The 12,599-nt window shown below is 59.7% G+C and overlaps 1 protein-coding gene across 1 annotated transcript in view; it reads right to left on the bottom strand.

Annotated features, from left to right (window-relative positions):
* The window catches only part of SND1 (staphylococcal nuclease and tudor domain containing 1), a 75,613-nt gene that overhangs the window by 21,712 nt on the left and 41,302 nt on the right, over window positions 1–12,599 (bottom strand). The window contains exon 16 of the mRNA XM_081957587.1: window positions 1,582–1,691. Coding sequence (XP_081813713.1) covers window positions 1,582–1,691 — 110 coding nt within the window. The remainder of the gene's footprint in view (window positions 1–1,581; window positions 1,692–12,599) is intronic.

Raw genomic sequence — 12,599 nt, 5'->3', positions numbered from 1 at the left:
AAACGGCTGGTCCAACTCAGCAAAGGGGGAGAGAATGGGGGGGCGGGGGAATTGGAGGCTGTCTGGGGGGGGGCAGGGGGAGCAACAGGTGGGGGGCGGGGAGAAGAAAAGGATAGAAAAAAGAGGGGGGGCGCCTTGACCTGCCAGCAGAGGAAACGGAGCAGGTCAGGCGGACACGGACAGTCCGGCCCCTCAGGACGCAGGGAGAACCGAAGGCCACAGAAGGAAGAAAAAAGTGGGCCAAGAGGAAAAGACACAGGAAGGAGCGTTTGTGGGGGACGACCCTCTTTTTGCCCTGTCTGCCAAAATGCTCAGACTGAGAGCAGAAGAAGGCAGGGGGGGGGGATCTCCGCGAGGGGCCTCTGGCCACGCCCGAGGGGAATTAACCCCAAAGGGAAGGAAATGGGGAGGGGGCAGCCAAATAGGGAGATCCTCCAGGCAGAATTTGGGAAGCCCCCCAAAAGGAGACAGAAACCAAGGGGTCAATATGGAAGTGGCTCCTGGATGGGGTCGAGGGGGGTGGGCGAGGGAGGGCCCGGGAAGCATCTGGGGCAGGAGGCAGGGGGGCAAAGCGGGCCAGGCCTTTGGGAGAAGAGGCCACCTATGAAGTGGGAGGGCCAAAGAAATGGGGAGGGGCAAGCAAGGGCCCCGCTTGCCCTACTTTCTCCCCCTTCCCTTTAGGCGAGGGTCCCTGCCTGGCGGTTCCCTCCTTTCTGTGCTGTGCAGAAGGGAAGGGGGAGTGACAGGGGGGCTGCATCCTCTCACGGGTAGCTCTAGGGAGAGAGGCCGGGTCCATACAACCCCCCCCCACACACACACAATGTCACGTGTAACTCTGTGCAACTCAGCCCCTGGACGGCCTCCCCCTTCCCTGCCCTTTCTAAACCAGAAAACCGGTTCTTGGGGTCCAGACTGGGTGGGCCTGAAAAGCATGCAAGACCCCTCCCTACTCAATCACCCTTTGGGATTGCTGGGCTGTTAGTGCTCTGGTCAGCCGCAGGGGACCCTCTCGCAGGACTGACACCCCCCCCCCCCAGATGTCTGCTTCCTACTCCTGGGCACTGGCCCTAAGGGGTCAATCCAAAGAGCCATGGGCCAGCTGGCAGCCTGCGAGGACGTCTTTGGCTGTGCCTGCCCAGCCCCAGCCCCGGCCTCTCATGGAGCTCCCTGGGGCCCATAGGCAGGGCAGCGGCAGCGACCTGCCCCTCTGGACCTGCTGTCCAAAGCAGGGAGCCTCAGCAGGATCCGAGCCGCCCCTCCGGCCTCCTGCAATGTCAATGCAGGCCACTTGTGGGACGGGGCGTGATGGTGGAAGAATGAAGGCCCCAGCTGACTAGCCAGGGGATGCCACACGCCCGGCACCTGCGCCCAGTCCTTCTGCAGACGGCAGCCAAGGGCAGAAACCCCTGCAGTCCAAGGCTAGAGGCAGAAAGAGCTGGGAAGACCTCCATCACAGAGGGGAGGAGGCCCCCACTGGGCCAGGCACACACACCCGGCCTCACAAACGCATCAAGACCGAGCAGGAAAAGTGCCAGGTGGGCAGGAGGCAAAGCCGAGACGCAGGAAGGCCGCCTGTCCTACCTCTCGTTGCAGTACCAGCTCTTTCGTGAACAGCATAGCTTCTTCGCTGAAGGGCTCCCCTTCCTGGACCAGGCCTGGCAGGTTCCGGGCTCCACGGGGACATTCAATGCCTAAGAGGGAGAGCGAGACCTCGGTCACTCACAACCGTCCCGTTTGCAGCCCCCCCTGACATCAGGAGGCGTTTACCCCAGATGGGTCACACAAAGGCCACGGCCGTGGGGCCCAGTTGCTTAGAGGCTAGAGAATCCCCCCCCCCCCCCGGTATTCTGCAGGAACACAAGAAGCAGCCCCGACTCCTTTGCTCCTCCAGCTGCTGTGGCAACTCCCCCACGCCCATTGCGCTCCCCAAGGGCAGAGGCGGCCAGCCAGAGAGGGTCGCTCTGAGGCCCACTGGAGGACGGCCTGGCCTGTGGCCATCCTGGCCCACTGGAGGTCGCCCACTCAGCCCTCCCACCACACTGAAGAATCCCCTCTGAGCACGCAGTGGGTAAGGGAGGGCACAGAAGACGACACGGTGAGAAGTGGCCAGCGAGGGGCACAGAACCAGGGCCAAAAGTTCTGGCTTCCACAGTCAGATGAAAACCACTGAACTAAATGCAAGCGAGAAAAATGCAAAGGTCTTTACATAAAAATAATAATAAATTTATCACTAGTGTGCATAGAAAGAAATCCCGACTCAGTAACTGATCACCCACCAAAGGTGAAGGCAGTTGGTTGCAGCAACGGGTGTTTCTAAATCCTTGAAAGCGACTGTTTACTCCATTTCATGGAGGGCAGGAACTCTTCCCCCCCCCTTGACTAAGGAGGACAGAGACTCCTAGGGCAGAGAAGGGCAGCGAGGGCGACCAGCGGCTAACTATGAGAGAGAGGCCAGGGGGAACCAGATGGCCAAGAGGGAAGGGAAGGAGATGGGCAGAGAATCCATTTTCTCACAAGGGCACAGAAAAGTCCCGGGGGGGGGGGCAGCGCTCTGGGCCCAGCTAGTCCACCTGCTTGGGTTTGATTTACTGCACTACCACAAGACCCCCAGCCTTTCCATGTCCTTGAGTAACCTGTAGTCTTCCCATGCCACATGCCCACCACCATGGCTATCACAGAGGACACACCAGGACACACCGCCTTCTTTCCGTCTCCTGGCTCTCCTTGTTCGGCTCCCATCCTCCCGCCATTGATGCAGAAGCCCCACGGGGTGGGTGGGGGTGGGGAGGTGAGTGCCTCCTGCTTCTCCCTCGGCCCTGGGTGACCAGAGAGCAGACTTCCTTGTAAAGGGAGGTCACACCACAATTGCCCTGGAGCAGTTGCCCTGGAGGGCTGGAGCAGAGGCCGGCTCAAACCCTGAAGGAAGGAAGCCATGCCAGGCATCCGGAGGAGGAGGAGGAGGAGGAGGAGGAGGAGGAGGAGGCGGCAGCCAGGGCTGAAGGGGAGATTCACTAGATTCAAAACCACCTGGCAGCCCCCAAGGGCACCTGCAGCTCCAGCTCCTTTGCGGGGGGGAGGGGCTGTGTCTGAACAGGAGCCGACCGGTCAGTTTTGCACGTGACTGAAAAGTGCAGGGTGGGCCAGTTCCATATTGGATTTCGAGAAGGAAAACTGGACTATCCAATGTTGGAAAATCAATGGGTCTAGGAGGTTTCGTTTTAAAAGTGACACGCACTTCCCATTCCTTGAAAAGAAAATATTCTTTTGGATGCGCTGGGCCCTCCGAGAACGCTTGGAAAGCGGTGAACACAGGATTTCCTACATTGGCAACTTAAGAAACGTGAAGAGTTTTAAAACCCCTGTGATTTCCCCTTGGTATAACTTCATTTTTGTTTCAAATTATGATGTGTATTGATACGATTCTGGGAAGCAGTCTTGCAATTGAAGAACTCAACATGCAGCTCATGGCGCCTGTCATCTGGCAAGGAGCTCTGGCTCCACTGAGCCCGGACGTGGCTAAGAGGAAAATCCCAGGTAACTGGAAAATCAGCCCATCTCCTGACTGGGAGGAAGAGGCCCAGGACGCCGGCTGGCTAGACTCGGTGAAAGGCGGTTTTTAAAAGGCTGTGACGGTCGCCTTCTCCGAGGGAGCAAAGACGCCTGTCAGTTCCGTGTCATCTAAAATCTAATCAGAATTCCCTCTGCCTCTTAATGACTCTTAATGAAGTTATTAATTGACGCCTTGAGAAGTAGAGGAGCCCCACACCACTCCATCCGCCCCCAGGCTTTAGCAAGGCAGTTTGACTCTCCTGAACCTCCTCAGGCTGGGCAGAGAAGAGTTAAAGAGCTGGCACAGATGCCCCGGGACACTGGGTCACACGCTTGGCTGAAGTCAGGACCTTTCACACGAGAAGCATCCCCACAATCTATTAGGAAAGGTAAACCACATAAACTTAGTCTAGGAAAACAGGCTCTTCGCCCAAACCTTGCTTAATATCCACCACCACCACCACCACCACCACCGCCGCCGCCGGCCGGCCGGTTACAATCTTTCAGAACCGCCTTGAGGTCGTCTTTTCTTCCCTTGTGGAAGAGAGGAGGGTTCAGCCAGATCACCAGCTGCTTCCTAGGGCACTTCCTAGGGATGACAAAGTCACTTGCCCCGGGATTCTCATTCGAAGAAAAGAGGCCTTCTGCCCACCCAGACTCTCTTCACCCCCCCCCACCACCCCCCAACCCCCTTGACAGCTTCTTCCTTTGGGGAGGAGGCAGCAGAGGGGGACTGAACCCCAAAGGGGGGGGGATCTGAAGCTGTCTGAAGAGGCCCCTCCCGCCAACTTCAGCCCCAAACTCCAGGTTCCTCTCCTTGCCTGTCCTTTCTATGGGGACCCATTTTATCCTCTTCCACCAAACGGGAGCCCCGAGAGGGCCGGATAACCCCGTCCAAAATGGGGCCAAACTTTGAAAAAGGCCTCAAAATAAAGACACTGGCTGGGATGTGGCCGAGAGGGACCTGGCGGCATAGATGGGCAGCAGCTTGGAGTGGGAGCCACCCCCCCCCTCCCCCACTTCTGGTCAAGTGCCCCACAGAAGCCCCCAGGTGTACAAAGAGGAGGCAACACGCTGCTACTCCACTGCAAAGACGACAACGGAAGGACTTCCGATGGCTACACAAAGTGGCTGGGAAGGAGGATAAAAGCCTGAGTCTGCCCAAAGGGGCTTTTTTCAAGAGGCAACTGAAACTGTTTCACTTCACATCCAAGAAGCTTCTTCAGTTCTGTCAGAGCTTTTTGAAACTTTTTCAAAAAAACAACATCCCAGAAAGTCCAGTTGCCTCTTGAAGCAACTGGGACAACCGTGACCTGGATGGCTGAGAACCTCCATAGACCGGAGTCTGTGGGTTTACCTTGACCTATTCTCACCCAGCTTCCAGTTAACAGAATAACAAAGCTGGAAGGGACCTTGGAGGTCTTCTAGTCCAACCCCTACTCAAGCAGGAGTCCCCGCACCATTCTGCACAAGTGGCTGTCCAGTCCAGCCTCTAAAAAGCTCCATGGTTGGAGCTTCTGGAGGCAACTTCCATTCCATTGGTTGATTGTCCTGACTGTCAGAAAATGTCTTCGTTCCAGGTTGCTTCTCTCCTTGGTTAGTTTCCACCCATTGCTTCTTCTCCTGCCCTCAGGTGCCTTGGAGAATAGGTTGAGGCCCTCTTCTTTGCGGCAGCCCCTGAGATAGGGGAACTCTGCTATCATGTCTCCCCTAGTCCTTCTCTTCATTAAACTAGACACACCCAATTCCTGCAACTGTTCTTCCTATGTTTTATCTTCCAGTCCCCTAATCACTTTTGTTGCTCTTCTCTGCACTCTTTCTAGAGTCTCATCATCTTTTTTACACCGTGGCGACCAAATCTGAATGCAAATATTCCAAGCGTGGCCTTACCAAGGCCTTATAAAGTGGTATTAACCCTTCAGGTGATGCTGATTGATTCTGTCCGTGTTACGGCTGCCTAGGACTGTGTGGGCTTATTTGGCAGCTGCAGCACACGGGCTGGCTCCTATTCAACGCAACTGTCTACTGGGACTCCAAGGTCCTTCTGTCTCCAAGGTTACTCTGCTGTTGAGCCAGGTGCCACCTATTCCGTACCCGTGTGCTTCGTTTTTCTAGCCTGTGTTCTTCTCTTGCCACTGAAATGCACTGTCCTGGATGGTGCCCTGCGTCCTTCTGGATCTCGAGCCCGACTTCTGAAGGGTCAGCTATTCCCCCCAGCTTGGTCTCGTCCGCAATGTTCAGTTGGTTTCCTCCACTATGTTCCATTTCCCCCTCTTCTCGCAGTTATTTGCGACTGAGCTTCTATCACCTTATTTGGGGGGAATTTCCACTGACTTTAGGGCATTTTTCAGGATGTGGTCGAAGTCACCCAGGCTGCCTCCAGGACGGCCAAGGATGGCATTGGGCTGTTCGGCAGCCAGCCAGCCAGAGCCCAAGGAACAGGGGAGAGGGGGCTCTGAGGAGGGGAGGGGGAAGGTCCCGGCCATGGCAGCCTGGCTCCTCTTCCGCCACACTCTCTGGGCCAGAGGAGAAACTGGAGCGAAAGAGGAAAGCGCTTGGTGCGGCAGAAACACGGCATCCGGCCCTGCCACAGATTCTCCCCCCTGGAGAGAGCTGCCTTTTGCCTACGAGGCTCTTCAGCATCCTGCGAGCTGGCACCAGGCACCACACGCACGCACGGCCCGCTCGCTCTGGCTGCTCCCTGCCAGGAGGAAGTGCTGATGCGGCAGCGGGAAAGGAAACTGCTGGCCACAGGAACGGCCCCCTCCCTACACCCCCCCTCTGCCCCAGGGAGCGTTGAGCAGCCCAGGAGGGGCACGCAGCTTCATCCTCTGCAGCTCCATCTCACTGATCCTGTGGGGTGGGGCAAACTAATCCCCCCCAGGTCCAGCAGGCACGCTGCCCCCTGCCTCAAGATTTTTCGGGGGGGGGGGCGGCTCGCTGGGATGCAGAAGGCAGGAAGAGCGAGAAAAGGATCCCAATGTCGTCCTCCCCCCCCCCCCGAGCCTCCCTACTTGCTGGGGGAGGGGGCACACAAAATCTCTGGGTCAGCAGACTGAGCCCGGGGAGGGGCATGGATGTGGGCAGCCATGCCAGAAGAGGGGTGGGGAGGGAGGCCCCCTGCCCCTTTTCTTCTACAGAGAACCAAGAACACAGGGCAGCGCTGGGTGAAAAGAGGACGCGCTCACTCGCTCACTCCCAGCTTCTGAGGGGGGCTGGGGAGGGTCGGGGAGGGAGGGAGGGAAGTAGAGAGGAGCACAGAAAGCGAAGGCAGGCGGGTGGGCCAAGCAGCCCAGGGCCAGGGCAGCAGGCGGCAACCGAAGGGATCAGCCTTGGCAGGGAGCGTGGAAGCCCCCCACTCCCCTCCACGGCTGACAGGCAGGCCGAAAGTGGGAGGTGGGGGGGAATTGCAGATGATCCAGGATCATTAGCAAAAAGGGATCTTGCCTGAAGAGTCCTGCTGCTCATTTGGTGCAGCCAATTTGGAGCATTCTACACACCTCGGTCCTAGAAGGCGGTGAGGGATGCTGGGGGTGGGGCCCCCGAGAGGCAGATGTGCGATTCTCCCCAGAACGAAGGAGAGCGTGAGAAATCCCAGCCCTGCAGCAGAGCCCTGGAGAGGAACCGAACGGAAGGAAGGAAGGAAGGAAGGAAGGAAGGAAGGAAGGAAGGAAGGAAGGAAGGAAGGAAGGGGGTCTGGGGCAAACCGCAGGCGGCTGCATCCCAAGCAGATGGCAGCTCACCCAGGGAGATGCTCCGGGACCCAAGGCTGCCATCCCAGCAATGGAGGCGCCAAAAGGGAGGCCCAGGGCACACACCTGCACCGCAAACCTGGCTAGATCTGCAGGCTCGCCTTTGTCTGCCGCGTATCACTCCCCCCCCTCCTCCCCAGAAGGGGCTCAAGACGGGCCAGACGGCATCCCCCTCGGGCTGAGGGCCCATTTGCCCGGGAAGGAGGGTACCTACAGTCAGACGGTGGGGGGAAGGGCATGTTGGGCCCTGGGAGGCTCTCTCGCCCCTAAGAGGGGCAGCAGCATCACCCACGGAAGCCCCCGGCCCTAGTTGTGAGCATCAAAGTCTAAAAATGGAGCATCTTTGGGGCACGAAGAGAAGCAAAAGACGAGCTTAGATGGACTCTCCGGAGGGAGTCTGCCCCACAGCCCAGAGGGTCAGGTGAAGCTGCTCTGGTCCTGCAGGGTCTCCCTCCAAGCGACTCGGCCTCCCTGCAGCTTCTCCATCCGCCTGCCTCTTGTCCTCGGGAGGGGGGGGCGATGACAGGGACTCCTCTCCGCCCCACTCTTCCCCCTTAAGCCCCCCAGCTCCCTCCTTCATGGGGGGCCCCTGCTGCTGCTGCTGCTGCCCTGCCTGCCTGCAGGCGACCCTCCACTGACAACCACAATTGGCACCAGGATTTTGTGGGTGGTCTAGAGTGACTGGACCTGACCTCTTGACTGTTTTATGGCCGTTGTTAAGTGATTCCCTTCTCCTGAATGGAGCCAAGCAGTGGGGAATCGCAGTCACGAGAGACCGCAACCCATGGCTTACGCCGCTTGCCAAGCGACTGTGGGGGACGGGGGACAAGGGCAAGGGGGGGGGGACGACGACATGACATTTTATAGCGTCTGAAAGCGCTTCACAGGCCATAAAGCACTCCCTCCTCAGCCTGGGGCCATTAAAGGACAGGTCGTAATCCGAGGACTTAACGGTGTCCTCCTGGGAGCCTTCTCTACTTCCTCCAAATTCCTAGAGGTGGACCAGACCCGGAGCTCCAAACACGGAGCGAAGCAAGTCGGAGGAAGCAGCACGACTGCTGGAGAGGGCAGAGCTCCCAACTGCAGGGGCCTTTGTTGCAGCTGCGTCACGGGGCGGACTCCCCTTTTCCCACCTGCCTCACCCACATCGCCCCAAGATGATCTCCTCCCCAGCCCCCTTGCCTAGCCAGGCCCCCTTTCTGGCTCTCCGTGTTCTCTTGGCCCCTGCAAGCCGTTCTCTCCCCCTTCACTCCCAGGTGAGCAAACAGCTGCCCTGAATGCCTGGGCCAGGGGAGGGAGACCCTGGGGCCAAACCCCCCGGAGACCCCAAGCGCAGGGCACCGGCAGCAGCAGCAGCAGCAGCATGAAGCAGCTTCCGGGGACCACCCCATTCCCCTCCGACCCTCCTCGAGAGGGAAGCTGCCCTTGATCCTCCCCCCACACAGCCCCAGAGATGACCGGGGGGGGGGGGGGCGTGTGGAGGCGGGAAGGACAGACAGGGCTCAGCCGTCCCTTGGGACACCCCGAGCCACACAGGATCCTTCCTGGCCTCACCGAACGAAACCCTCCTTCTGCCCTTCTCTCCAGAAGGCCCCCCAGAGCCCCAGCACCAAGGCACCCCAAAAGGTGGGCAAAGCGTTCTCAGGTGAGCAGGCCCCACCCCGCTCCAGCAACAGCAAAAGTGGCCCTTCTGCACTGGTCATGTGGCACCTGCCCGCTTCTCCCAGGCTGCCCAGCTGAGTTAGGGGCTGAATTCAGGGCTCCCACCCCCACCCATCCACCAACTCCAGGCACCTACAAAGCCCAGCCCCGGTTTAGATCCAGTAGGGGGCCCCCTCGCCATCCCCTCTTTGTGGCTCCAAGGCCTTAGGTTGGGTTTCCCTCTGTGCAAGGGCGGGGGGGAGGGGGGCTCTCCTGGCAAAAGCTATTCCAGAGCCCCCTCTGCAGCACAAGGGCCAGGGCCCACTGGGAAAGGGGGGAGGGGCTCCCGTACGCTGCCTGCAAATGTTATGCCCCCATCATAATGCGGGGAGAGCCAGCTGAGAAATAGGGGCGCCTCTGGGCACCAGCCATCAGCTGGGCATCCATCATTAACCGGCGTCCCCTTCGGAAGCCCCTGCAGAGCAGCCTGAGAGGTGGGAGGGACGGGGCAGCCGGCTCCTCTTCTCTTCCTCCACTTATGACTTGGGTGGGATCTTAGAGGGCATCGAGTCCAACCCCCTACCCACTCCTGTTATCTAACAAACCTTCAGGCTCCCAGCAGGGGGAGGAGGTGGTTGCATTGCTCAACAACTCTTACCAGAAGGAAATTCTTCCCAACGTCCCACCTGAGCCGTGATGGCACAGTGGTTAGAGCGCAGTACTGCAGGCTGGTTCTGCTGCCTGCCGGCTGCCTACAATTGAACAGTTCAAATCTCACCAGGCTCCGTGTTAACTCAGCCTTCCGTCCTTCCCAGGTGGGTCAAATGAGGAGCCAGATGGTTGGGGGGTAAAATGCTTAGAGAGGGCTGGGAAGCACGTAAGCCTAAGGGCCGTGGTGATTGCTGATGCTTTCTTTAGTATTTCCACCCGCGGGTGAAGGGAGGCCCTCCCTGACTTCACAGCGGAGCCTTTCCCACACCCTTACAGCCCCCCCCCCACCTGCAGCCTCTCCGAGGGAGGAGGACCCGTGGTGTCCGAAGGAGTCCAGCCTGGGCAGGAGAGATTCCCTCCCCCGGGGCGCAAGGCTTCAGTTTACACAGCCTGGAGCAGCCTTTGGAGCCGCCAATTCAGCTAACCCCCCTCCCACCCCAGGGAGAGAGAGAGAGAGAGAGAGAGAGAGAGAGAGAGAGAGAGAGAGAGAGAGAGAGAGAGAGAGAGAGAGAGAGGCGGGCTCCTTCCAGCTGGGGATGCTGGATCAAAAAGGGGAGCCGGGCCCACGAAAGCACCCCAGGCCAACCCACAGAGCAACCAGCGGCATCCCAAAGCAGGGGTGGGAGGCTGCGCCCTGCCTCCCCTCCCTGAGGAAAGGGGGGGGCAGATTAAAAGCCCAAGGAAAGAGGGAGGCTGGGGTCCCTGAAGCAGAGCAGCCCTCTCCCCAACCGGTTCCCATAGCAACAGAACCTAAATACAGCTCCCCACAGGCCTGGGGAGGCCTTCTCCCCCCTCCCCGAGGTTGGTGTGCCCCCTCCAGAACGTCTCCGTGTCCAAAATTAGCTCTGCTTCACAAAAGCCACGGCGGTGGCAGCAGCTACCTCGCTGCCCTGATGACGGATAGTTATATTTAACCACTGATCCCTGCTAAACCACCACTTTGGAGAGTCAATGAGCCCTGGGGGGGGGGAGGCGTGGGGGGGCACCAAGGCTACTTCCACCATGGGCTTAGGAGGCAGCCTGCCTCCATCAGGGCCCCCGGATACCCGCCGGAACTGACAAAGCCGGGCAAGAGCAGAAGATCAGAATAAGAGCTGGAAGGTCTTCTAGTCCAAGCCGCTGCTCCAGCAGGAAATCCTGGGCCATTTCAGGCCAACGGCTGTCCGGTCTGCGGCCAAGGAGGGGCCAAAGCAAAGTCAGCCCACCAGGGCAGAGGGTGCCCAGCAGGCACACGCCAGAACGGAGGGTCAGCGAACAAAGCCCAACAGTCCAACCTGCTCTCCCCTGTCCCACCAAGCCAGCTGCCCAACAGGCAGGAGAGGCTTGGCCTACCAGGAGCCTGGCTGGTCTCTCTGCGGGCAGAGCCTGGACGTGGGCTGCTGGACCCTGGGGTGGCTCTGCCTGGGTGCAAGCTGAGCCGGCGAGGCAGAAGCCGAGTTGGGGGCCCCGAGGGGGAGGCCAAGGGAAGACCGCCCCCCCTCCCCTCCCCTGGTGCCCTGACCTCTGCCGCCTCGCAGGGGCAGGCACTACCATTCCCTTCCAAGCATGACTGGCCCCCAGCCCATCCCCAGGAAGGGAAGGGTGCGGGATGAAGTCGGGGAGGGGGGGGTGCAGTCCTCTCCAGAATCCCATAATAGCAGAATCCAATTACAGAGCTAAAGCCAATTCATACCTCTCCCCATTCGCTCTAATTGTGTCATTAAATTAAAGGCTGGGTAGGCCAGGAGCCCCATTACATGGAGCCAGCAGCCTCCCCATCCCATCCCGGGACCCCCTGCGGACCCCCCGGGGCTCCTGCACTCAGCCTGGCCCCACGTGAGCCTTTCCTCCACGTTTGGCACCTGCCCCCCGTGTGGCATCTCCCCCCCCCCAGGGGAGTGGGAGTTTTAGCACATTAACATTTTTAAATATCAGTCCCATTTTCTTGTCTTGTGCAGATGACTTTAGGATTAGTTAATTATAAATAAGAATGCAAGTCGAGGTATCTCCGTAACACGCACAGGCGGCACGAAGGAGCCCGTGGGCTCCCCGACTCTGCGCACAGCCCAGGCGCCTCCTCCGTTGCCTCCATCTGGCCCCTGCCTTTGCCAAGAGGAAGGGGGGGGCACCAGGAGAGGAGGAGATGGCATCACCCCTATGCCGGGGGAGGGGGAGGGAAGCCATGGGCAAAGCTCCTGCATGGGGAGGGGCCAGTGTGGGAGAGGCTGGTGGGCCAGATCCAAGGACCAGGAGCAGCCCCACCCTGGACAAGAGCCCCCACAGAGACCCTGAGCCCCAGCAGCCCTGCAGAAGGGAGGGGAGGTAGCAGGTGTGCCAGTGTGGAGGACTGGCAGGAGCTCCCCTCCAATCAACTGGATGCCCCTCCTCACCTCCACTGGGGGCTCAGATCCTGAGTTCTTCAACCAGGTGGAAGGGGGCCTGGGGCCGGGCGCTGACCCACCTCTTCTGCCTGCGACCTGGTCTTGCCCAGCCATCAGCCCCAGGAAGGCAGGCAGGCAGGGAGGGAGGGAGGGAGGGAGGGAGGGAGGGAGTGGGTGGGTTATCCAGGGAAGCAGCCCCAAGATCTGGGAGGGGATTCTGGACAGCCATCGCAGCATAAAATGGCAGCTGGTGGAGGGACCCCCGTGGGCCAGAGCGAGAGAGAGAACGCTTCATGCTTTCTGACCGGTTGCTGGGGCTGCCCAACGGCCCCTCCCCAAAGGTCCTGGACGCAGACTCCGCCCCCTCCCCAGGGAGATGCCAGCAGACCTTGGGAACCAAGGAATGGAGGCTGCCATCCTGCCATGCCTGCACTTTGCCCAGAATTCCTTCCTGGTGCCATCCGGCCGCTTAGAGCTGCCCCACCTCACCTGGGGGTCCGGAGGAGAGGAAGCCCACTCCCCATCCCTCTGGTCCCCACTCTGAGGGCCCCCACGCCCAGCCTTGCAAAGGGAGCTGCACTGGGGG

The sequence above is a fragment of the Natrix helvetica genome, assembly GCF_964273705.1.
Source record: "Natrix helvetica genome assembly, chromosome: 6".
NCBI classification, from domain to species: Eukaryota; Metazoa; Chordata; class Lepidosauria; order Squamata; family Natricidae; genus Natrix; species Natrix helvetica.
The sequence above is the reverse complement of the archived record's forward strand: the minus strand, read 5'-3'. Positions and strand labels throughout refer to the sequence as shown.